The sequence below is a fragment of the Sminthopsis crassicaudata genome, chromosome 3 (assembly GCF_048593235.1).
Source record: "Sminthopsis crassicaudata isolate SCR6 chromosome 3, ASM4859323v1, whole genome shotgun sequence".
Classification (NCBI taxonomy): Eukaryota; Metazoa; Chordata; class Mammalia; order Dasyuromorphia; family Dasyuridae; genus Sminthopsis; species Sminthopsis crassicaudata.
Window position 1 is genome coordinate 327,681,071 of NC_133619.1, and position 27,980 is coordinate 327,709,050.

Sequence of the window (27,980 nt, forward strand, 5' to 3'; positions counted from 1 at the left end):
TTCTGAATTTCACATTGGACAGTAATTAAAATACCCAAATCAGCATATAGTCATCTTATTAAAATTGGTCTTTTGTTTTTGTCACCTTAATTTCCTAATATTCCCTATTCCTCTAACTTTGTAACATAAATTAATAAATGAATTAGTGAATAAATGAGGAAAAATTCAGCAAAACTAACATGTATCAACCGAGTCTGACAATATACAAGAAATGTTCTACATCAATAGAATACCAAATCTTATTTTGTTATCTCTTTCAACTCAGCCCTAGCTAATGTTAATAGCCAGCCAACTTTTTAGCCAATTATCTGAATTTTAGTCTATTCCAGAATTTGTTCAAAGTTAGTGTTTATGTATCAATAGGAATGCCCATTAAGAATGTTAATGCAAGCATTCTTGGAAATATTGTATATATGTAGGTTAATCTTGCTTTGGCTTACTTGCTGTGTATGAAAACCCAAACATATTCACAGAAATTAGGGGATAATTATTACAAGTGTTCTTCTACTTAACAAAAGAATTTGCAGAATTCCTTTAAGTAGTGAATTTTTCAAATGTTTTTATAAAGATTCAATTAAAAACAGTCTCCCTGCAGAACTTTGTGAAAACTGTGTGGTTTTTTTTTTTTTCATCTTTAGTTTCTGGTTGATGTGGAATAAAGGGAATAATAATAAAAAATAAGCTAAGCAGCATTACTCTTAAGATTAAAGATGGCAGAACGAGTTAATCTAAATATTTGTACTGTGACAGCTTTGCCATTTTATAATGTTCTGTTCTCTAAATTGTAATCGTTCTCTTGGTGCAGGTTTCTTGGGGAGCTTCTGGGAGCAGCCTTAGTTTCAGTTCAGTTCAATAACCCCAAATGCAGCCAGGAGTTAAAGTCCAGATTCTTTATTGTTTCTTCCAAAATCTTATCTCCTTCACTTGGGGCTTAGCTAGTTTTCTGGAGGCCTTCCTTTTCTCCTTGGTTCCAGAGAGTTCTTGCTGCTAATCCTTTGTCTCTGCCAGCTTCAGCTTCTCATCTTCCCAATGTCTCCAGCCAGCACAAAGGTGGAAGTGGGAATGAATCTTGACTCTGAATCTCCTGAAGTCCTCTCCCAAAGTTCTCCCAAAATCCACTGAAGTTCTCCCAGAAGTTCTCTGTGGCCCTGAGAGTTTCCTGCTTATATGCTGCTCACTGAATACATACCAATCATTTCATTATTAGGAAACCATTATTTGTTGTAGGATTAAATCAATGCTAAATTAGATTTAACCATTGTCTCCTCAATTCCACTCAATACCTTGTTTCAAGTTGTGGCCTATAACATCTCCTTGTATGGTCAGATCAATCATACTGAACCATTCTAAATTAGATAATTATTGTTTCTATTCATTCCAGTGACTTAGCACCTTGTAAGAATCCTAACACCATTTGGATATAGTTTGTTGCATACTGATACTGACTGCTTAAGAAATGAAGATACTTCCTCTTCCATGCCAGGACCAGGTAAATCATTTGGCTTTCCTAAAAACATTGTGGTCCGGACATTTAAATTTCTTTTATTCTTTCAAAAAGGAATGGAATGGGGAAGGCACTGATAACTTTTACCCTACTGCCATTGGTATGCCTAGTACAGACCCCAACTTAAAAAGGTTAAGGTTTCCCATTGCATCCAGAGCCAGTTGTCTTGATCTATATATTGCCACTGGACCCAAATGGCTGTGGAGGAGAAATTGAGGCAGATTACTTTGCACAGCACTCCCTCACTTTTCAATTCACTTGCATGTCATGTCATGTCCCTGATATCATGGTCCTCCTTCCAGAATGAAGGATAAACAACAAGCTTGAGTCTTATTCTAAAATCTGTGCAATCTGGCTTCTAACTTCACTCAGCTGAAATTGTTTTCTCCAAAATTACCAAATTCACCTTAATTGCCAAATCTAATGGCCTTTTCTTAATTCTCATTTTTCTTGAGTTCTCTGAAGCATTTTACTTTTGACATGCCTAGATTCCCTCTCCTACTTGAGTCTCTTGGTGGTTTTACTACTTGTTTGCTCTGAATCTTTCTTCATGCCCACTAAATGCCCCAAACTAGGCCCTCTTCTTTTTGACTTCTAGGCAGATAATCCACAAATCTATAAATTCAGCTACAGTTTCTTTCCTCAACTGACTTCCTAAATCACCAATCATCTATTGGGCATTTCAAACTGAATGCTCCATAGGTATTCTTAAACTCATCAAACCCAAAAACAAAGCTCATCATCTTTCCCATTAAAGCCAACCCTCTCCTGGCTAATGCATGGCTTAATATAAAAAGACATACCACAAATAAATTGGTGGAGCAAGTCAGAAACTAAAGGAAGAATTTTCATAACCAATCAATTGATAGAAAGGAAATGTACAATTTGGACTATTTTACACAAACAAAAATGATCGGCAAAAAAATTAAGGAAGAACTATATGCAAAGATAATATTACAGAGAAAAGTAATTTTGAAGGACTTTAGAACTCTGATCAATAATGAACTATTAGTCTAAAGAATAAAGATGAAGTATATTTGAGATGCAGACATGTACTTTTGAGCATGTAGGTGATAATTTATTTTTTGCCAGACTACACAGATATGTTTTGGGGGATTTTCTTTTTAATTTGTTTTTTAATTTGCTCAGTGGAAGAGGATAGTAGTAGAAGGGAACAATTACCTTATGAAAAGCTAATTACTTGAAAAATAAAAAGAACAACAAAAAAAGCATTAAGGAATCTGTGGCACATGTAGAGCAGCAGGAGAGAAGCTCATAGAAAGGAAGAGACTTAAGAGAAAAATGACTGGTAGTTATCAACCAAATTATGGAGGAAGAAGGGAACCTAGGATATATGTAAGATGAGTGGTCCATGGGAAATTGCTCTTTTTATCAAATACTGAATCAAAGGAGGAGAAAATGGGAAATGATGCCAAAATCCTGACAGTCTAGAGAAAGGAAGAATGAGCTAACAAGCAAATGAATTCCATTTTCTCAGTATAAAAGGTGATATGGGGGTCTTCTGTTGAAAAGATGGGAAAAGAAAAACTGCTGTGGGAAGTAGGGGATGGAGAATCAACGAGGAACAGGTAAAAGGACTTTCACTTCAGTGAATGGAACTCATTAGCAAGGTTGTGCAATATTTTCTAGTTCAGTTTGGTGGCATATAGTGAGTGGTAGAAAGTTTGTCAAATAACAGCACAAGCAACACAGCAAGAGGATTAACAGATTCAAGAGCAGAAAAGTTTAAGATTGGGTTGAGTAAGTAAAAATGGGGGAGAAACAAGAAAGGAAGAAAATAAAGCTAGAGCACAGGTGATGTGCTACTAGAACATTGAGAGATGAAGAGACTAGAATGAAGTCTATCCTATTCTACTACTAAATAAAAAACTCCAATAAGACAGGAATCATGTCTTAACTAAACTTAACCTTCCTTGTATTTAAAACAGGGATTATGGGAGCTGCAAATATTTGCCATTATGACATCTTTCAATCTACTGAAATGAGAAGCTCATTGGGTATTCCTAGAAGTAAAAGAACAAGATCTATCATGTACTGGCCAGTAATTTGTATTATCCACAACACAAAGTTCCTGCTCCATTCTTTTTTCACCAAAGAAAACCTAGGCTCCCAATTCATTTAATTAATAAGTTCAATACTTTCTTAATTCCCAGAATCACTTCAGCCCATATCACAGAACTTAATAAAAGCAACTATCATGTGTGTGCTATAAGTCAGTATATACCCCAGATTTGCAGCTGGCACATCAGTTTTTTAACATTATTTTTTCCCTAGTATGAATCATTTTTGAACTAAGAAAAACAAACAAACAAACAAAAACAACTCTGAACTAGAAGAAAATAAAATACAATAATGCCTCACTTATCCAAAATCTTCAGCGTTTAGGATATTCTATATAAGCTAACTTTTTCAGGGAGCTGAAGCATAGTAATGTCATGCAATGAAAAGAGGTTTGGATTTGCCTTGTTTTCTTCATAAGTGAAAAGGGAAGGGGCAGGGAATAGGGACATGAGACAGGGATGGACCAAACTGCTAAGTTCTGGGAATACAAAGCAAAGCAAAGTAAAACAAACAAACAAACAAAACACCCTCAAAAAGCATACTTTCTGAGGAGGAAGACAACATACAATTTGTAAGATATAAAGAACAGATGAAGGTGTTCTGAAAGGGAAAGACAATAGCAAATAAGAGAAGTTAGGATTTGGATTGAACTCTGAAGTCAGAGAAGGCAAGAGGAAGTGAGGGAGGGAAGAGGGAAAAGCTAAGAAAACTAGGTTGAGGGAACAGCCAATGAAAAGGCAAGGTAAGTTGAAATATCATATTCAAGGACAACAATTAGATAAGTGTAACTGGATGGTATAGGGTGTGAAGGTAAAATAAAAATATAAGAAGCCTGGGAAGATAGAAAAGAGCCAGAGAGGGCTTTAAATGCTAAATGCTAGAAAAATTTATATTTGATTATAGGATTAACAGAAAGTCACTAGATAGAATTCACTGAGCAAGGGGATATGATCAGATCTAGACCTTAGTAGTTTTCTGAGTGACAACGTAGATGGCACTACCTTTGAGGGTAATCAGAAAGTTGGAAAGAAGGCAGGGTTTGGAAGGAAAAACAAATGAATTGTTTTGGACATACTAAGTTTAAATGCCCATGAGAAATCCAGTTTAAGAAATCCAAAAGGCAGTTAGAGCTGCATTACTAAAACTAAGAAAGAATAAGGATGGATATAGATAGATAGATAGATAGATAGATAGATAGATAGATAGATAGATAGATAGATAGATAGATAGATAGATCTGGGAATCTCAGCAAAGAGATGACATTTGAACCCATGGAAACTTATGAAACCACAACATAATATAGAGTGAAAAGAGACAGGGACCAATGACAGGTCTCAAGGTGAGAGTAAGAAAGAATAATCAAACAGATAAAAAGGACAACAAAGAACAGTTTTGCCAAAACCTAGAGGAAAGAGTATTCAGAAGGACAAGATCAATTTAAATGTAGCAGTAAAAGGCCATTATATTTGTCAATTAAGAGAACCTTAGAAATTGTGGAAAAACCTGTTTTGTTTTAAAGGTTAGACAAGAAGCCAAATTGTGAAATCTTTAGAAATCAAGTGAGAAGAGAGGAAGTGGAAATAGAGACAGTAGGCTGCTTTCTTGAGGAATTTAGTGACAACAGGGAAGAAAAAGATATATGATAATTGCTATAAAGGAGAGGATAGGGGATTTGTTTTTTTAAGCTTGTTTTTTAGGTACCAAGGAAGAAGTCAGGAAAGGATAATAGCAAAAAAAAAAAAAAAAAAAAAAAACAACAACAAAACCAGAAAAAATTACAGTAGAAGGAAAGGGGTAAAGAGTTAAGGCAGCACACAGTGGCACCTGGGGGCCATTTGGGGATTGAAGATAAGAAAAGTAGAGTCATGGAACATCAAAATCTCAACCCCCAGATACACTTTTCTGTCTGGAAATATCCTTTTATCCACTGCTCAATCACCATAGTATCATAGCTCTAAAGCTGAAAGGAACTTCAGAGGCCATGTAGTCCAATTCCCTCATTTTATAGAAAATAAAACTTGAAAGTTTCAAGATCATGCCAAAATCACACCAATAGAATACAAATGCCATGACCTCAAGTTTAGTGCTCCTTCCCAGTATACCACACTGCATTCATAGTCTAATCTGAAATATTTTCATTTTAGATGGTTATTCTAGAAAGGTCTTCCCAGTAACACACAGTATCAAGCTTGGACTCTGAAAAGCAGTATCTTGTTTTAAGATTTCTTTTTAAATTTTTTCAAATTTTCAAATTGAAATATCAATTTTTTCAATACTTATAAACATCAATGATCACCTAGTGACTCATAAATACCCAATAGTAAATATGCATTTCACATAGTTTCTGGCAAGATCTGGTGTTAGGATTCTTACAAGGTACTTATGTACTTAGTTCATACCTTTAAAGGAGTTCGCTCATTGGTTCACACATTAGACTTCATACCTTTACAGAGCTTATAAAAGGACAAGACCACTCCCTGAGAGAAGATTCAGAGCCAGGATTCAGTGGATTCGCAAGTCCAGGAGATTCACAAGTCTAAAGGAAAAGCCTGCTCATGGACTTATTTCCGGGAGATTCAGAACTAGAATTGACTTCCAGAAGATTCACAAGGCAGAAACCCACAATCCCACACTCTTGAAGGTAGAGTCAGATTCATTCCCATTTCCATTTTTGTGCTGGCTGGAGACATTGGGAAGATGAGAGGCTAGAGACATTTGGACAAGAGCTCTCAGAAACCAAGGAGAAAAGAAGGCCTCTAGAAAACTAGCCGAGCTCCAAGTGAAAAAGATTTGGAAAGAGACAATAAAGGATCCAAGGATCTGGACTTTATGGAACTCCTGGCTGTATTTTGGGATTATTGAACTGAACTGAAGCTAAGGCTGCCTTCAGAAGCTCCCCAAGAAACCTGCCCCCAAGAGAATGATTACATTTTAGAGAAACATAACATTACAATCTGGACCTATATCATGGCAACAGTAACAGTTAACAAGTCAATGAGGGATGGACAAAAGATATTAAAAGGAGCTATAGTATGAGAAAGAGAGGAGTCTAATTCTCAGGATGATTAGCACCTACTTCTGAAGAAGTGTAAGAAGCCTCACTGTTCATCTAAAAAAACCATATAAAAGACAATATAGCATTTTGATTTGGACCCGAAATGACCAAAGTAATGCAGAATGATACCTAGAAAGTCAAAATACCACAAACCTACCTATAGGATCCTCAAGAATGAAAGACAGGTGGAAAATTATGATATCATTATCTGCTCTCCCAAAGCACATTATTCAAAAGCACCAAAATGAATTACAAATCAGAAACTTTTTCTGATGCTAGCGATTGGCATTATGTACATGGCTGAGTATGCCATGTACATATGATTTGGTGTGAACTTCTTAGAAATTCAAAGAGTACATGAAGCAATACTTTAACAATACTTCTCTGCAACTCTGCACAAAGAAAAATTCTTCCAAAACTGATTGCAATATGTGTACACTGAGGAAACTTTGTAAAATGTAGAAAATCTGCCAAAATAAAATGTTGTCTTTAAATGTTCCAATCTTCAAGTCAACAAACTTTAGAATCAGAACCATAAAGAATATCCAATATTCATCAAGATTTTTAAGCAATCTACAATAGTTCTTTAATATACAAGGAAGAAATCTTCTGAAATTGAAATATTAAAATTATCATGTTCAAATAGCAAGGCAAGAGAGTTAAGCATAAAAATGGATACAATATCTCTATTGCTACTACAATCTTATCCAGAATTCTACTACCTGATACTGAAAATGATTATCAACTGTGTATTTCTAGATTCTCGGGGTAGTTTTAGACCATGATAAAATACAACAAAATGTTATCTATTTCTGTCATTACAGAATATTGCAAGGAATACCAAGACCTTGTAATGTTTAAGTAGTCAATATCAATAGCTCTTCAGCCTAGAGATTACAATACAGATTTATTTTGCTGATAATTCTGGGAATGTAATATCTTGCTGCCTTTCATTTCATTGAGGGAATCCCTAAATCATTCTCGTGACCAAATAAGGATCCATGGTAGATCTAAATCTTTTCAATAAATATTATTGAATACTATTATCCATAGTGGCACAATGTAGAGTGGTGGGCCTGGAGTAAGAAAGACTCACTTTTGTGAGTCTAGCTATAATCACTTACAGTATGACCCTGAGCAAATCATTTTACTCTGCCTCAGTTTCCCCATCTGTAAAATGAGCTGGAGAAGAAAATGACAAACTACTCCAATACTTTTAACAAGAAAACCCCAAAAGAGATCTCAAAGTCAGATACAATTGAACAACTATACCTGCACAGAGCTTACAATGTAGTAATTCAATCTATGTTATTCAGGTATGCTCAAAGAATTATCAAGGGATTTGGCAACTCAGGCCAGCTTTGGAACCCTGTATTCCTCCTTAATTTTTATAAACCATAACAAGCATTAAAGGCACTAAGGATACTCACTATTTTAGCAGAGCCCTGAACTAAATTATTCTACAACCTGAAGAATCTCTGATACAAATAACCACATATTTCTCTTATTCATACTTCCCCACTCAATATTTCGTTTTTGTAACCTCTAACTTTCCAGAGTAGTTATACTTAAGTGTTTTTTGAAATCTAGAAAATTCAATTTACTCTGCAATAGAAAAAACCCAGGATTCCCCTATCTATGTAGGGAAAGAGGATGACTGGCCACAAACTCAGGGAGGAGGACTCATAAGCACAGGAAGACTCCCAGATGGGTGAAAAAGAACATTCTAGGTCAGGACCATATGAAGGAAAAAATGCATAATTGTGAGGAAGAACTAACATGCCCCCTTTGTTATAGTATATTTGAAAATCATTGAGTATTACTATGTTCTACATTTTGCAGAAATTATCTGAAAAATGTTCTTCAGGCACCTGATAAGTTTCCCATGGAGACCCATAAGAATTCCTCTGAAATGGTCTAATTGCAGAAATATGGTCAAACTCCTTCCTCTTAATATTGAATCTTTATCTATCAATTTTGCCTTGAGAGCTACAATTGAAAATGACATAAATGACCATATATATAAATGAAAAAGATCATCCAGATATTATCATTAGGACCAGCCATTCAATATTTACTGCTTGTTAGAGTTACAGCTGGTGTATGGCCACTGCTTTACAACAGGCCAGTACTATGGTCACCCCACAGATGACCTTCTAAAGTGTTTATGTGAAAGAAAAAGGATACTCTTCCAAAACTTCTTAAGGAGTTAACTATCACTGGATAGATGGTTCTCTATTTACTGAAAAGTTGGAGAACAGAAATTTCATTTTGAGAAAATAGTCCAAAGTGATAAAGAAACTGTCCTCTATTATTTTTAAGAAGTTTACTCATATGCTGGGCCTGAAAAAAAAGATGCTTTTTGCCTTGCATGATGCTAGAAATTTAGCTGATAAAAAATATTCTTCACAAATTGAAAGAATTAAATAAGATAACAGCAGCTTAAATTTATGTCACTGAGGACATTTTTAGAAGAGAAGGAATCTTCTAAATTCTTTTTAAAAAGCTCGTAATGTTGGTCAGCGGGTACAGGCCTTGAAACAAAGAATAATCCCTAATAGTAAGCCTCTTGGAATATATCCACAAATTGGTCAGGTATTGAAGGGAAAATGGTCAAGAACTGCAATTGGTCAAAAACAAAAAAACAAAAACAAAACAAAAACAAACAAACAAACAAAAAAAACCTTACTCAGGAATAAAGCTTTCCTCCCAAATGACACAATATGATCAGCCAATAAGGAAAAGAAAATGTAATTTTTAAAGATTTTAAGTACTTATACATTAGCAATTTTTTCAGAGATGTTGATGTTAATAGTTTTGCTTACTATAAACATATGCTGACCAATTTAAGTGACATGAGTTCAGTCTATTTCTCAAAAGATTCTCAAACTTCATATCATACTGGGCAGCATGTATATAATTAAAGAACTGGGTTCCATATTTATTATATGTTGACAGGATTAATGTAATATATAGAATTCATATCAGAATTAATTATGTTTACTTCTCTCATCAATTCTTAATTAGGTGTGTGAAGTGGGAAAAGAGGACAATATGATGATTTAAAAAAAAAAAAAAAAAAAAAAAAAGCTCAGCCTTTTGCCAGTGCTATCCAAAATAGCAAAATGTTACCTATATATTGCTTTGTCAAGGCTTGACATGTCATGTTTTGACAGGAGCAAAATAAGAAGAGAAATGAAGAATGCTTGGTTAATCAACTCTTGAGTTCATCAAAGTTAACTATAATTTTCTAATATCATGAATCAAGATTATTCAAAATTTACTCTTCCATTTTAGCTAATAAAGATTGACTTATTAAAGAAAGAAAAGAAAAAGCCCAGGATTTAGACAAAGAATCTGAATTTATATCCTGGCTCTACTGCTTATACCTATCCAATACTGGACAAGCAACTTCATTTTTATGAGTTTTAAAATCCAGGTTCAAATCCTTTCACCATCCATAATTCTGACAAGACTAATTCAATCTACCATATGCCAATAACAGGGTTCTGTAATGAATAATACAGCTCCTTAGTCAAGATTTCCCAATCTTTTTCAGTCCCTATCCCACCTACCTTTTTTTTCCCTGAAGCAATTGGGATTAAGTGACTTGCCCAAGGTCACACAGCTATGGAATATTAAGCGTCTGAACAGATTTGAACTCAGGTCCTCCTGACATCAGGGCTCTATCCACTGCACCACTTAGCTGCCTCTCTCACCTAGCTTTCAATAAACATCTTTGGGCCCCCTATTTACCATGAAAGCAAATAAAATCTATCACTTACCATGCAGATGAACTTAAGAAATAAAAGATTAACTTATAACAAAAACTTAATTCCCTACATAAAATTTCTTATATGTAATAAAAATTTTAAGGATTTAGTAAGCCCTATGATTGATGTTTGTCAACCAATACTTTTATTCTCACTATGGTTTTTGAACGAAATATGATAGATCATGTTCAGCCTCCAGTTTGTTTCCTGTTTTGGGTCTGAAAAAAGGACTAAGAATCTTGATTCACAAAGATAGATAATTTAAAACAGAATTAAAGCCTTCTGGAATATTTCAATAAGTTTACACTGTTATGTGTCAAGGAAGTGGTAAAGAGATTCCCTAAACAGATAATCAGAATTATTAGCATGACATAATCAGAATTATTAGCATGACATAAATCAGAATTATAAGGAATGCTTCTCTTTTGCCTAATGCAGACTATCCATCCAGCAACAGCAAACAATTTACAATCTAAGAATTTCTCCTAGCAAGAGATATAAAACACTGAAATCACAGGTTTAAACAACTAAAGCTTAAACAACACTAACACATTTAACACTAAAAGAAACCAACCCATCAATTGAGGGGGGAAAAACAACTTTACTTTGAAAAATAAAAATTTTCACCCTACTCTTCTTTTTATGAATGGATTTTTAAAAATACACTGCATCTAGCAACACAGCTTGGTCATTCAAGATATTTTTAAATTCTGGTCCATCTAATGTTATTATCTTTTAAACACACGGATGGAAGGCTCAAACAAGCAATAAATATTAGAAAACACAAAACAGAAGGGAATGAGATCTAGAAATAACAATTAGGCAAGGTGTTAAAGAATGAAGTGCCAAATATAACATTTTATATGGCACAAGCACAAAATAGATTCAATACATTTGCTGAGTGAATGGATAACCAACATGAATAAAGAGGCAGCTTCATATCTTTAAAGAAATAGTTTTTCTTCTTGCTCAGCAATAATAATCAGCAGTCCCATTATGTCTTCTAATTTGATGTATGTTATCATCTGTAGACTTATAAACCAGATAATCAAGTTAGTTAGAAATGGACCAAGAGGGTTTTAAGATTGAAATGAATAACTTCTACAAAAATCCTGTTCTGATGCTTCATCACTATTAAGGTGATGATTGGTTCTCCAAAGGTTCTCTAAGGCTCAAAGTTGTAAAGACTGAGTACAGGTCCCACCACAGATTATAAACCTGTAGTCCAAGAATCAATCTAGATAAATTAAGAGACTCAAAAATCAGTTGTACATGTGGTGATGAAAATTTCAGCTACAGCAAGATTCTAAGAATATCTCCTAAATCGTAAAGGAGTTATGATCTGCATATGTGGAAGGAATAACTACACAAAGAAAATTCCAAATCTTTAAAATATTTATATATGGAGAAGACATAGTGGTAAGTGAACAAAACATATGATGTGGCCAAAAGATCTGATAAAATCAAGTAACAACTCTGTCATCTACAAGTCATGTGATCCTTAACAAATCAATTAACCCTTGTGCCAGATTCTTCATCTGCAAAATGAAAACAAGATATAAAGGAAGCCTTTCCTGACTACCTCCCCATCTCTAGCAATGTACCTTAGTGCCCTGTATCTAAAATCTATTTTGCATATATCTGTATACTACACATTTATCTCCTGCAGCAAAATATAAACTACTGAAGGAAAATGTTTTGCTTTGCTTTTATGTTTGTATCTCCACTACTTAGCATAGTGCCTATATAAAAAGTAGGCACTGAATAAATGCTTGTTGAATACTAAATACTTTTATGATATTGCTCTCAAAAGAATTGTGAAGAATTCAATTTGAAAACTGTAAAGTACTACATAAATTTAACACTAGTTTTATTTTAAGAGATCCAAAAAAATTACTCTGGGTGGTCCACTAAGGGAAACATAATTGCAATACCTATGTTGTAACAAACCAACTAGAACTTGCTAAGTCAGATATAATCCAGTTCCCAACCTCTCATCACTTTAGTGATGAATAAATAATGCAGAGACAAGCCCAATTCTGAAAACCATTACATTAAATGTCAGGCATCCATATCTCTCAAAAAATAAATCCCCTGGATAACTGAGGATGTGTTTGGTCCAAAAACATATACAACATGCAAATATGTGCAGGATCTGTGATTTGATAAGTGAGGAACCTTTTTTTTTTTTTTAAACAATTTCCCCCCCCAGAAAAATTATTTTTAAAATGAGATACTTCCTTACCATATTAAACAAGGTGTAGTGAACATAACTCTGAATCATCTAGAAGTTATTACTACAAATATTAGAAATGGTATAATAATGCTAAATGCCTCATGATAAAGATAGCTAGTGATTCAACAGATGAACCATTGGGCCTGGAGTCATTCTGACCTGAGTTCAAATCCAGACTTTAGCTGTGTCACCCTGGACAAGTAACTTAACCTGTTTGCCTCCATTTCCTTAAGAAAACCTAGCACACAGGGTTGTTGTGAGGAATAAATGAAATATTTATAAAAAGCATTTAACACAGTGTTTGGAAAATAGTAGAAGATGTAAATGTTTATTTTTTTCCTCTCCCCTTCCATCAAAAAGTCTAAGATATTGAGCCCTCCATATATGGTGCATTATCGTGCTTTTCAAGTTGAGCATATTATTTTTAAAATTTCTGGCTCTGAAGTCAACTTTCACTCTCCACTATCACAATTCTTTCCAAAAGCAGCTCCCTCCTCCCTCTTTAAATTTGCAAAGGGCTGAAAAACCAGATCAAAGCTTGTTAGAAGAGTATACAAAGAATCAATCAGCTCAGAGTGAAAGAAAATGAAAAGCTTTATGACTGAAATGTAAGTGCTCAAGAACCTCAATTGAACTAATTCTTGGTCTAATCAAGAATTCCTAATTCTAGACATTCAATAAATTCTTAACAAACTGAATTTAATCTCATGCAAAAATGCCTTCATGGAATAGTACCAAATTTTAGAGAGTATGCAAAATAGTTTCCACAAACCAAAGCAGCATAAGAAAATCATCAATCCTAACAATGGTTACTTTAGAAAACCTTGTTCTATTAGGATCTGCAGAGCGTAAATAATAAATAAATAAATGATGACATAGTATTAATAAAATAAAACCCATTTTGTCTCTAAGTGGTTTTGTTTCCAAAATCAAAGTTCTAGTCAGTTTTAAAAGCAGGTATCATATGCTCCCTTTTCTTGTGTACTAGAATAAGCCTTTAGATTTTCATCTCTAATGGACCTCATACAAAATATTTCAAGGAACTCGAAAATAATTCATATTCTTAAAATGGCTATTTGAAATGGCAGGAAAACACAAAAATAGTGAAATATTTGCAATTCTAATTGATTCTGACAACGTCCTTAATCAGTATTAAGTACAAATTTATTTAATACAATCAAAGAATTTAGTTGAAATTACTAAAACACAGAAATGTAAAATAATCTTGCAACCCGTAGAATCACCATAGCATAGCCCTGAGTACCACAATAAAGAATTAGAAATTACAAATGCTTATTTTATACTAAGAAGGTAAGGTTTCTTCTTGCACATCATTTGAAATCAGGCAACCTAGATGTAGTAGTTCCATTCTTTACATGATAAATATATTAGGAATCAATTCAGATAAATAAAATTTTTATTATTGTTATTTTAAATAATTTAACAATTTTATTCATTTTTAATGTTTTGATATTTTGCTTCAGACTTTCTTAATAAAACCTCCCCAGGACCCTTTCTTATAACATAGAGATAAGCAAAACAAACCAGCAGACCCTACCCTCTGATAGTACTTCTAAAACAATTCACAGTTAGAGTTTACCTCATTAGTTCTGTCACTGTTATGATCTGCATTCGAATGTCTTAACTGGGTTTTCACTTTATCATAATCATTATGTATATTCTTCTTCTGGTTCTTTCTTCATGTTGCATCAGTTCAAACAAGACTTACACAATTCTTTGAATTCTTCACATTTCCTATTTCATTTAAACATAACTTATTTTACTAGTGTTGGGACTGCTTCATTATCTTTCAATGAAGATAAACAACTGTTTTACAATTTATAATCTTAAAGAATTCTGTAGATTATTAAAAAGCTAAATAAATTGCCCAGATTCACAAAGTCATTATGTTTCAGAAGCATGACATGAACCAGACTTTCTTGGATCTGAGGCCAGATTTTTATCCCAATAACATTCTATTAAGGCATTCCCCAATAACACTCATTTTGTTTCTAGTATTGGTATCTAGTTGTTTATCTATTTGTTTATATATAAACAAAATTCTTTTGTTTATTTATAATATTATATGCAATTCATGAAGAATATGGCAATGATTTGATGCCAATGATTAACAGGATATTTTTACTTTTGTTTCATTTTTATTAAAATATGCATTAGCCCAACTTTTATATATATATAATTGTATATATAACTCACCGGAGAATTAGCAGTTTCAGTCTATATATTATTTAAAAAGCAGCTATCTAGGAAAGATTAAAAAATAATTTTTAAAAAACTCTTCAAAATTCCTGCTTTTCTTCTTCCTTCTAATTTATACTTTTATAACTCCACAACCATCACAACAACAACAACAACAACAACAAAAAAAAGCTTGGGAGTGTGGGGGGAGTTAGATTTTTAATTGTTCTTGTTGTGCAGCTGTCTTGACTCTTCATGGCTCCATATAGGGTTTTTTTGACAAAATTACTAGAAGTGCTTTGCGAGTTCCTTTAAAGCAAAGAAAGTTTTAAATGAGTGACCCAGGATCACAGAGTTAGGCAATGTCTGAGGCAGGATTTGAATTCAAGGCTTCCCGACTTTAGGCCTAGTGCTTTATCCTGAGCTTCCTGGCTGGCAGCTTCCTTATTAACTTAGATGATATTAACTACATTATATGCTAATTTATCAATTCTCTAGATAGTCCCCAAAGGACAACCAGAAACAGAATTTCAGTAAAATTTGTTTAAAGGAAAATGTATTACTCATTTCCACTCCTTCAATCTAACACTAACCAAAGTTTTCATATAATAAAATGCTTCTGAAAAATTATTCAACGTGTAAATAAAAGCAAAGGCATTTTGCCAAAGTCCTCCAGACACAGATCCCATTCCTAAAAGAGATCTCTTTGAAAGAAGAAAAGCAAAAGACAAAGAAATGAAGATACTGACAAAGAGTCAGGTACCCATGGAGTCAAATCCAGACTTTGTCACTTCTACCTATGGGACCTGAGAACTCACTTGACTTCTCTGGGCCTCAGCTTCCATAACTGTAAAATGAAATGGACTGAACTAAGTGAGCATTATGACATAAGTTGTGCAATTCTTTAACAAAGCTCTAATAGTCCTCCTTAAAAAAAAAAAAAAATGCAGGCAAATTTAGAGAATTTCTTAAAGAACCTATATCCTTAACATGTGAAGTCACCTATTTAGGTACAATATCTATCATATTACAAGCTTATAGCACATTATATAATGAACACATTTGGTTGTACAATTTCAGTGCTCTACCAAAACTATGCTGCTCCTTTACAAAAGAAATGAACTTCTTATTGACTAGCCCTTCCCAGAGATTTTCCCCCCCTATACCATGAATAAAAAGATATTTTATACATATTAAGCCTCTAAAAAATAATTAATAAGCAATGAACCATAAATAGCTCTAATCCTGAAATTATATAATTTATTGATATGGTTCAAGAAGCAAAAAACTTTTAAGTGATGCTAAATCTTACAAGCAAATTAAAACCCTCCTGGTGATTATATTCTTATTAAACAGTATTCTGGGAGTCAAATTGGTCACAACAATAACAATAAATGCAGGTCATTTGACTTCCCAATCTCTCAACTACATATTAACCTAATAAACAAAATTGGAAATATGACACTAGAAATATCAAAATCATATTTTACACGCTTCACAAGTTCAAACAGATCAAAATACAGTTTTGCTAGAAGATTCAGAATGGATCACTAATTTAAGGTTTTTTAATTTGGCACCTATATAGCTCTTCGGTTCCCCAGGCTTACTGACTTTACTAGAAGTAGCAGGTCATATATAGGTTCAAGTTGTTCTAAAGATAGGAAGAGGGTGGATGTAAGCTAATATAGTTTATGCTGAGCAATTACATAGTCAACTTGAGCTCTATAGAAATCATGTTCATCTTTCATAAATACTTTATAAAAGCCTCAACTGGACATGCATCAAAACAAGTGCATTATTTGTAACTTATCTTTGCCTGATTGTTGAATGTCACATTTTAAAGAAACTCACAAGTTATGGCACCTTTCAGGAGAGTATGTACAGAGTTATGAGAAGTCACACTATATGATCAGTTAAATGAAATGGAAATGGTTTGCATGGAGAAAAACTAATGGCTGTATTCAAGTATCTAAAAGGCTGTCATATAGAAAATGACTGCCATTTATCTAACACTTTAAAGCTCACAAAGTGATATACACATGTGTTAGCTGTATGTATGTGTATGTAAATATGTTTATATAAAACATGTTATGTTTTATATGTGTGTGTATACACACACAGCACTAACTCCAAGTCAAGCCATTTATCCATTATAACCAGACTAACTCTTAATTAGGCTTGTTTTGCTTGGCCCCAGAAAGAGCAAATGGAAGAGTAATGGGTAGAAATTACACAGAGGCAAATTTCAAGGGGGAAAATCCTAACAAAAATGCCTCAAAATAGAATGGGTTTCCTCAGAACATAGTGCATTTCCTTTTCCTGAAAATCTTCAAGTGAAACTGAAATACTATAGAGTGTTACATATGACTGACTACAGGTCCCTCCCAGGATTAGAATTGTATGATTCCTATGCAAATAAAGTGAGCAAAATGTCCATAACCCTTTGACCCAGAAATTCAACTAAGTATATATACTCCACAGAAATAAAAAGTATATATACCAAAATATTAATAGCAGCAATCTTTGTAGTACAACAAAGAAATGGAAACAAAGTAGATGTCCATCTATTGGAAAATGGCTAAACAAATTGTGGTACATGAATTGTAATGGAATATTACTGTGCTGTAAGAAACAATGAATGTAATGAATAAAGAGAAGCTTAAGATCGCCAAGAACTGATGCAAAATAAAATAAGCAGACTCAAGAAAACAATATACACAAAGACAACAATGTAAATGGCAAGAACTACCACCACAAAAACAATGAAAAATTAATGTTGCAACATTACAAAGAATAAGTGTGACCCCAAAGAAGAGCTAAGACACACCTACCCCCTTCTCCAGTGAGGGGGAAGTACACCTGTGTAGAATAGTTTTCAGACTTTTTCAACACAGGCATGTTGTGCTTTCCTTTTCCCTATTTCCTCTGCCCCCAACCCTTGCTTTTTTTCCTTTGAAAAAATTTGTTGTATTAGCTCTCTGGGAGGGAAAGGGATAATAAAAGAAATAACCAGCTCAAAGCACAGATGTTATCTCAATCATCCTCCAAATCCAATCTGTTGCCTAGATCCATCATTTTTTAAAAAATATCTCAAATGCCCTGTCTGTCCTCTGCCACTGGTACACTGGATATAGGCCCTCCTCACCTCACATCTGGTAAATTCTAAGAGCCTGCTGATGGATCTCTCCTCCTCACCCAGGCACCTCAATAGATTTCTTAAGCTTTTCTCTGACCCATCTCCTGAGCCTGGAATTCTCTCCCTTTTCAACTACACCTCTTAATTTCCACAGTTTCTTTCAAATTCCAGCTAAAATTACATCTTCTACTGAAAACTTTTCTAAGTCTCCTTTAATTCTATTGCCTTTCTTCTGTTATCTCCAAATTATTTCACTATAGCTTGCTGTCACATAGGTTTTTGCAGGATGCCTTCCCATCAGACTGTCAAATCCTTGGGATTAGGGGCTATCTTCTGCCTTTCTTTGTATCTTAACACTTAATCATAATAATTAATAAATAACAGGCCCGCCATAAGTGTTTACTAACAACAAAAAAGATCAGTGAAAATTATATATAGAGATAAAAAGTTCTAGAGATTTTAACAGAGACAAAAGATTCTGTGATCTTTCCACTTTTGGACATTAAACTGTTAGTGACTCTACCATATGGAATAATACAATAATAGAAGCTAAAGTTGGAATTCAATTTTGTAGCAGCAAAGATGAAAGTTGTTTGGAGAAGGAAATGAAAGGAAAGGAAAATAAAATTAAATTCAGGAATAATTGGATTTCAAATATGCATTGCTATCATTGTTTTAACATGAGTTATCTAGAACTGGCTAAATTCTAATGACCTTTTCAAATGTCATAAAGATAATGAGATAAATCTCAATCTAGGAATGGACAACCTATATAGGAAACAGTGTGATCTTTTTATTACAATATTGCCTAGCTCTGATTAGGAAAATTTACTTGAGAAAATGTTACTAAGTGATTTTCTTTCCCCTTACCAAGTCTCAAGTCTCAATCCTGGCCAGTTTACATCACTTACAAATGGTTATTATACTAATCTAGCCTAAATTGCCTTTTAGCAAATAGATATTTAGGATGAAAAAATATGATTTTTCTTAATTATAATACTTAATAAAGCTACCAGAAAGCAGAACTGAAAACAAAGAACCCAGTTCATTCATAACAAATCAAGAAATTTGAGACAACATATATATCCTAAATATAGTGGAAACTGATAAAGATGAACTTAGAAGAGCTAGATTCAAATTTTAGCTTTGTTCCCTAATAATGTGTCCTTGGGGAATTAATTTCACATTGCTAGATACCAGTTTTTCCCTCTAAAAAACAAAGGAATTGGAACAGATAATCTCTAAGACTTCTAGCTTGAAATTCTATGATTTTTAGGACTGCAAGTCCACTAATACTTATTATGGAAAACACATTTAAAGGAAATAATTTACCCAACAGAATACTTGTACCAACAAAAAGAAACAAACAAAGTATCCAATATTTGCTATTAGTCTTCAGTAAAACATCCTTCTGATTTTTGCTGTTAATTTCACAAATTGCCTTTTTTTTAAATCCTTAAAGCTCTCTTGGTATTTGAGTTAAAAAAAAAAAATACACACACACACACACACACACAAAGTCACTTACAATAACTATCCACCACTACAATGATAAATGCTCATTACTAAGCACAATCAAGCAAAACAAATCTAAATGTTAGCTGTTTGAAAATGTATGCCTCATTCCATACCTATATAATCAACTTCTTCTCTGATAAGCAAGAGTATAATTAATTCATTGATCAAAAGGAAAAGCATTTAGATAGCTATCTATAATCAGAAGAGAAGAAACACTTTAAAAATTTCTATTTGTAGGATCAAAATTCAAATACAAAAACATTTGGCCTCAAGCAAATGGTTTTGATTATTACTCTAATGGTCACTGTTCAGCTCAGCAACTTTTTAGTCATTTGGAAATTCTATGTAGAGTTCTATAGCTTGAAAAAATAAAACAATGTAAATTCCAATTTTTACAGGACCATTGATTTCATTGGAATTGGAAGCTCCCATTGAGGAAACTCCCTCTGCCAATGCAGATCAGGATTTGTTCTACAACTTAGGATCTTGGAAAGTTGCTTGGACCACTGAAAAGTGACTTGCCTGGAGTCACAGTGCCAAAGTTTCACAGATGGAACTTGAACCAAGATCTTTCTAGCTTTAAGGCCAGTTCTCTTCTTCATCACAATGTAAATTACAAATTCACTACTTCCAAATCTTGAGCAAGCTCTACTCTAAGCTGCAAAAAGATTTGGAAAAGTCTTAAATGGCTTAGAAATTCAGATGTCATTTCTAGTAGTAACAGCTACCTACCAAAACCTGGGGAAAAACTTTTATCAACTTCTTTCAGACAGCATTTCTTTCCAAGGATTACAAATACTTTTAAGTCTTTCATGCTCAGTTTTTTTCACCTACACACACACACACACACACACACACACTCACTCTCTCACACACACACACACACACTCTCTCTGTCTCTCTCTGTCTCTCTCTCTCTCTCTCTCTCTCTCTCTCTCTCTCTCTCTTTCCTTCCCTCCCTCTCTCTTTGGATCTTGAGAGTTTGCCAATTTCTCCCCAGTTTGCTTCTTGCTTTCCATTTCTACACTATAACCACTTCTCACTTGAGCTGATTTCTAGTAGCCCCTTAACTCATTTCCCTATCTCACACCACTCTAATTCATTCTAAAGATAACTGCCATATTTAGCTTCTTCAAACATCATATTATCCATTCTACATGTCAATTCTACATGTCTACAGAAGTTAGTTTTTATTTATCAGATAAAAGAGATAAATTTTTATGTCAATGGCCTTTTCTTTGGCTTTCCTCTCTCAATTCTTTTTAGTCAATTTCTATGATGTTTACCAAATTACACACTAATTCTTACTTTTGTGCTTTAATCATTCTAATTCTCCCAACTAGAATACAGTCTTCTTTCCTATACTCCAACAATAATTGCAAATATTTTTATGTAGTTTCATTCCTACGAAGTTTTCTTCCTTACAACTCATGAAGTAGCACCAGTATTATTATTCTCATTTTTCATAGTAGGAAACTAAGATTAGAAGATATTAAGTAATTTGACAGTCACATGAATAATGCTTTAAATCTAAGAGTCAAAACCAAATTTTCAGACACCAAATCGTGTTCTTCCAGCTATACCTGGTTGATCCCAATCTACTATACTGCTCTCCACAAATTCTGCCTTGAAATTTACTTTCTTCATTTAGTTCATGTAGTTTTTCCCGGTTAACTCTACATTTCATCATTCGTTAATGTTAAGTCCCCTTAGCACTCAAGCATTCAAATTGATTTTATCACCTACACAGTTTTAATAGTTTTATGTTTGTTTTCCCAGGTCTCAAATAGTCCCATTAATGCAGAACTCTGCAAAAGAAATACTGATTAAATTTTTAATTGCTCTCATTTCCTCAAAAATATCCTTAAGTTCAAAATCAGAGCATGATTGATTGTATTTGACATTAAATTTCCACTTAATACGGCACTCTATACCCATTAAAAGATGAGATTACAGATCCAATGTTATATATATTAATATTACACTCTACTAGTTAACAAAATATTAGTGTTTATATATATTATATTACACACATATATTATATATAAACTCTACCAATTAACAATTTAAACATAATTCACCAATGTTGCTCTTTCTTTAAAAGTAAATAACTAAATTCTTCCAACAAAACAAAGTCTGAAGAACAGGTTTGCTTTCTTCGCTATAACTAATGAATTTATAAATCGATCTCATTTAACTATATTCCAAATTTCCATTATAAAAAACACATTTCAACAACTCAGGAGATTCCTACCCTATTTTAAGACTTGCTTCATCACAGATGAAGATTACAGCAGAATTTTATTCATCTAATCCAATTCATAATGTACTTTAAGATGGTTTGACCTTCCACAGTATAATGCATAGTTTGCTTCTTTCCCATTGCCTAGAACTTTAGTTGGCTAATGACCAAAAAACCAAAAGCCTGATTATTCTTTCCAAAATAAAAAAATTCCCAATTATCACCTTTAACTTCATTATTTAAAAGCAACACAGGGGCAGTCTCCTATGAAATAGAAATCCACAGTCAAAATGGTCTAGAATAGCTGTGAAAATTGAAAATACCTTTTGGTAAAGATAAGCAATTTAACCAATTTTTCAAAAAAGTGATCCATATTAAAATTTCTATTCTTTCTAATCAAGTCATTTTCACTCAGAGAAAGGAAATTCAATTGAACCTTATTTCATCTTTCTCTTGCTGCATCTCACTTCAGGAATAATGAGAATACAATTGGTCAAATTTTGGAAGTGCATTTCAATAAGATTAAAAAAATTACAACTTTATAAACACTGTTCCAAGTTCACATTTTGCATTTTCAAAAAGCATGAAGATGAACTGAAGTTGTTGGACATATGGCAATAACAGCAATAAACAATGAATTTCTGATGCAAAATGGATTAAAAGGGACAATATAACATATTCTTAAAAGTCATTTCTACTCCAGAAGCTATGAAAGAAAAGATTTCAAATTATTCAATTCTATGATGCCTTTAAAGCTCTAGATGTAAAGATAATTTCTAATAATTACTAGTTAATTCAGAGTAGCCTAGTGCATCTGTCAGGCCAGGAGTGACATCAACATTTGCAAAAGTATAACAAAATCTAAAGCTTTTTTCAGATATGAGGAGTAATCACAATACACTTCCCTTTAAGATACACTTTAATTCAAGACTTTAATATAGCCATCTACAACAATGCCCCTTCCAAATGAATTAAAATGATAGCTTTAGTTGACAACAACTCAAGTATAGGTTAGCATGTTGAAATTGATATTAAAATTCTAAATCACACCAAAGGTCAAACTGAAATGTGAAACTTTTTAATCAAGACACAAATCCCAATAACTCATTAAATTCCTACTGTCACAACTTAAAGACATAAGATGACATATTAAAACCAGTTAATTAACTTACAACATATGCAGTACGTATAATGCTGTATAGTGTGCTGCCACAAGCCCCTTATTTTAAGGCAAAAAGGAATAACCTCAAATTTCAAAATCTGATCAAGGACCCAAAATGATCCTCCAGAGTACAAGCAATTATTTTACACATCCAAAAAAATAAATGTTAAACATTTGGCTTTATTAAGAGCATAAAACCAAGACTATCATATTGACGTCTAAGCTTCCTAAACATATCTTCTCATTTAAAAAAAAAAAAAAAGGCATACACACTTCAACTTGTATGTCCTTTTTGTTTTCTGCAAGAAATCTTTTTCTTTTTCCTTATTCAAAAAGATGATTATTTAGATCTCTAATTTCCTATGGATTCTTTGAACAGCTGCTTAGGAGAATCATTCCTAAATCCATTAAGAATCACGACAGATAAGGGGGGAAAACTTGCAAACTCCAACACCCAAATAAAAATCACATTCTGTCAATTCAAGGTTAATGAGACGGTGGGGGGAAGGTACCGAAGGAGAGAGGGAGGTGCTTCATCTTTGAATAGCGACTACTTTCACCTTTTCCCATTACACAGGCGGTTGAATTTCTGGTTTCTAATATATTTTCTAATCCTGGCATTTCAAGGCCTGTATTTTAAAAGGAAGATGTAAGAGGGTTAAAAAAAAAAAAATCAATACTCACTGCTAACTTTCATGCTGCCAAAAGCTGAAGGCTGCTGCACTGGTTTGCAGCTCTCTGCAAAGGAGGTGGTTCTGGGCCGCCCTGACATGATCTCTCTTTCCCGATCACCTTCTTCCTCCTTTTCTTCCTTTTGTTTTATTTTGGGGTGTAAGTTAATGACAAATGCAGCATTAAGCTCACACACAGACCAAAAAAATTTTTTTTCTTCTTAGCTTTTTACTTCTTCTATGGAGCTATATAAAACCAAACGATCGATTTATATCCTCCTTCAAGACGGATAATATATGGATTTTTATATATAGATGATTTGGGGCTGGGAAAAAAAAATACAATTCCTCTCCCCCCTCACCTTCGGAGGGGGAAGGGAAAAAAACCTGAAAAATATCAGGTAAAACGGAGGAGGGAAGAAAGAGAAGGGAAGAATTTACTTGATTGGAATTTCAGTACTTTGAATATTATTTTTTTTTCCTCCTCGGGGATTTTTTTTTTTTTTTTTTGAGTCAATGAAGAAGGAAAGCGGCGGAGGGATCACGAGTCTCTTGCTTGAAGAGAAAGGGGGATGGGAAGGGGGAAGGAAGGAGGGAGGCAGGGAGGGTGGCTCGGTGATGCCACTGGAAATGCGGCGGATCCGGCGGCGGCGGTGGCGGAATCCGGCCGACGGGCGGAGGGAGCGCTCGGTCGGCGCGGCTCAGCGCGGCCCGGCCCGGAGAGCTCGAAGGTGGCGGATCTAGGGAGTCGGTCAGAGACGGCGGGGGGCGGCGGCAGCAGCTCCTCTCCTCATTGCGCCAGGGGCAGCTGCAGGCGGTGGCTGGATCCAGCGGCCATGACGGCGGCGGCGGCGGCAGCAGCTCCCTTCAGACCCCAAGCAGCGGCTCCTATGCTGCTCCCCATACGCCGGGGACATGGGAACCCGGCAACCGCTTCCGTCCCTTGAGGGCCCCCTCCCCCGTCCAAGGCACCGACGCTGCCCTCCTGCCCCCTAGCTCCACTCAGTGCCCGCTCGGTAAATGTCCGCGCTTTGCCCCCAGCCCGGCGCCCTGACAGCGGCTTGGGGGGGGGGGGGGGCCGGCTCCTCCTCGCTTCCTTCCTTCCTTCCTTCCTTTGTCACTCGGTCCGGGCAGCAGCGGCTCCTGCCCGCATTCACCAGGGTCGGGGGCTGCTCTGTATGAGAAACGTTTAGTGCGCAGCCGCCTAGCTCCCCCTCCCCTCGCCTGCTCCTCCTCCACCCCCACCCCCCGCTCACCTCCGCCTCCTCCTCCTTCCTCCTCCCTAGCCCAGCCCAACCCAATACTACCCAGAGCACCCCACCGCCCGCGTAACAGGCGTCTGGGAATCGCCGGCCAAAGCCTGTGCCTCGCACACCGCCCGCCCGCTTCGGCCGAACGCTGACCCGAGCCAATCAGAGAGCGTCGTCTGTCCGCTGCTCCTTCCGGAAATAGCCGAGGGACAGCAGGAGCCAATTGGAAGCGACCGCTAGACAACCCTCCCCTCCCAACCCCCTACGCCCCGAGGCGACGGAAGGAGCTGAAGACTGGCGATCGAGGAAGAGGAGTTGAAGGAAAAGAAAAGCGTTGGAAAGCCACGTTTCCTGATTAGGTCACAGGCAATGTCTGAAATTCGTCAGCCGCAGCAATGGCTTAATCAAAGACTTTCCAATCGTCTGCTCTCGCAGAAAAGTGCGAAGAGGCCCAAAATGGTTAAAAGCCCCAGGAAGGTGTGCTACCCTGTGCCTGGGCCGCTTTGTCATTGGTCGAAAAACTCCACTGGGGAGGTTGAGCCACATCGCTTAGTGATTGGCTGAGAGAAGGGGGCTTCCGAGGACATCCCAGCCAGCCCGAATCGTCCCATCCCTCACTGAGGCGGGGTGGGAAGGAGGGAGGGGGAAGACTTATAATACTCTTTCTTATTGGGCAACGGCTGCTGCGCTCCGGAGAGGGGAAAGGGGAAGGGGAGGGAGAATGAACTCCTTGAGCTCGACCAATCCGAGTCTGCTTTGGACCTATCGCAAGACTTCGGCTGAGCGTGATTGGCCAGCCAGGGCTTCGGCTGGGAGGAATGAGCAGGATTGTGGTCGTGGCGGAACCTCCCCTGGGTGGGCGGACGGGGTTGGGTGAATTGTTTCCAGAGTATTTGAAAGCCGCAGATATTGAGGGGTGGAGCAGACTCTCTCGCATTCTCTACGTAATGGTTGGGACTAGGGGCACATAAGTCTCTACAGCCCGGAGGCCCAGTTGCTTCTGTGGCTAAGTCCTTGAGCATAGCTCGCGCAGGCGTGTGCGTGCATGTGCGTGCATGTGCGTCGGGGGGAGGGTTGGTGAGAAATTCGTGTTCCGTGTTTTTAACTCCAAAGGCCCGAGGTTCTTCCTTCCTGGGAACGGGAGACCCCGCCCTCTCATGCAGCACTGCCGGAGGCGGTGTGCCCGGAACCTCCCGTCGTCTTGTGGCCCAGGGCTGCGGCCCTGAGGATCATAGTTTTCTGTATGGACGGTCCTTGAATTGCAAGATGTGAGGAGCTGCCTAGCGGAGAAAAGGAGGAGCCCCGGACGCTTACTCTCTCCCAAACCCTATAAGTTTTTGATTCTTAAGATTCCTAAATGAGCGCCGTGCGCGTGGCCCTATATTCAATGCCCCGGAAAACAATCGAGAGGAATGAGATCACCCCGGCTCTGCGTGTTCCCAGGGTGCAGCCCGGCGGTGAAATGAGTGATCCCAAATAGCTGCAATTCAGTGAGTGGCTCCAAAAACACGTGAAGGGGAACGGAGTCATACCGGATATCCTTAGGCCCTGTTGAAACAGGGATAATTATAGCTGTAGTTGGCTTGGAAACTTTAGATCAAAGGGTAATATGTAAGGGCAAGTTATTTTTAATCATTTGTTTCTTACCTATGGCATGTTCCAAAAGTGTATAATTGTAACAGGGACCAAACTCCTTGGACTGATAGTGGACACTTTCTCTTTATACTCCCAAGTACCTTTGTGCCTAGTCCTACCGTCTACTTAACCATTTGCGTATTTTGAGCTGACTCGGGTACACCTACTGCATTAATGACTTAAAATGGAAATGTATCTGTAGTTTTATTTATTTCTATGTATCTGTAAATTGAACAATTGGGTTCCCCTAGGGGGTACCTGATATCCCGGTGTGTAAACCATTTTCTATATTATAGGTAATTGAGCTAAAGAAAATAACCACAGCTTAAATCCCAAATTTTAAAGCTCAAGTTTTATCATACTGATATAAAAACAATTAATACAAGAACAGAAATACAAGAGGATAACTCTTAAGTGCATATAGAAATATGTACGTAGAGCACATGTGGTTTAATGGATAAGACAGAGTAAATAAATGGAAAAATAAATGGAAGGTATCAGATGGTTAGGGAGAAGTAAAGTGGCTAATAGGTGAGTGTAGATAAAGGTTTGAAGGAACCGGGGCTCTAAAATACACCATGAGCTGGATGCTGTTCTAAATGAAGAGGTTCTTTGGAGCCCAACTTTTGAAACTACCAAAGAACGTGTGTTAAGAAACAAATCATAGATTTCTAGCTCAAAAGGAAAAAGAGGAAAGAACATCAGTAAAACTCTTCAGCCCCTTTTACATGTGAGAAAATAAGTCCAGAGTCATACAGTAGGCCAAGAACCTGGGATTTGAACTGAGATCCTGAAATTCAAATTCTGTTTTCTTTCTACTTCATGTTCTATCTTTCTTTGTAAATTATCACATTTTTGTTGGAAATTCAATAAGGACTCTGTCCATAATCAATGCTTGAATATTTTCAGCATTTGAATTTGGAACAAAGCTAAAATCCTGATTTGAATCAATCTAAATTTCTCTTCTCCCAATGTACTCCAAAAAAAAAAAAGTATATGCAATCAAAGTTCTACTAATTGTTACTAGGACATAATCTGTACTCAGAATTTCAGATAGAAGAATTTACACAAAGAAAACCATGTCCTGTATTAAACAACCAAGCCCATCAAATGAGTATTGAGAAGGATAGGATCATTTAACTGTATAGTTAATGAATTTGAGATGTTAAATAGTTTAAGATTTCCAAACCAATAACTCCATAATTGGTCTCATAAACAGAGACAATGAATAGGCATCAGTATAGCACTTGAACTATATGATATCTTTTGCCCTCTTTATCCAATCCTATTGGGAGGGGGAACTATAATACTTATAAACATATACACACATGTATACAAGTGTGTGCATATATGTGTATATGCATGTGTATATATTTGTATATATAAATGTGTGCTAGGTATAACCTAATTCTATGCAATACATAGAATTAGGTTATACCTAACATGCATCTATTATTTATCCTCTGAATTGCCCACAATCTTTATTCTTCAGAAAAAAAGCCCAGCTAGATAGCATT

At 35.8% G+C, this 27,980-nt stretch overlaps 1 protein-coding gene across 4 annotated transcripts in view; it reads right to left on the reverse strand.

Moving 5' to 3' along the window:
• GSK3B (glycogen synthase kinase 3 beta) overlaps positions 1 to 23,771 on the reverse strand; it is a 226,549-nt gene extending 202,778 nt beyond the window's left edge. For all 4 annotated transcript variants that reach the window (XM_074301332.1, XM_074301331.1, XM_074301330.1 and 1 more), the window contains exon 1: positions 23,592 to 23,771. In XM_074301332.1, the coding sequence (XP_074157433.1) occupies positions 23,592 to 23,679 (88 nt within the window). In that variant the 5' untranslated portion in view covers positions 23,680 to 23,771. The remainder of the gene's footprint in view (positions 1 to 23,591) is intronic.
• Positions 23,772 to 27,980: the final 4,209 nt, after the last annotated feature.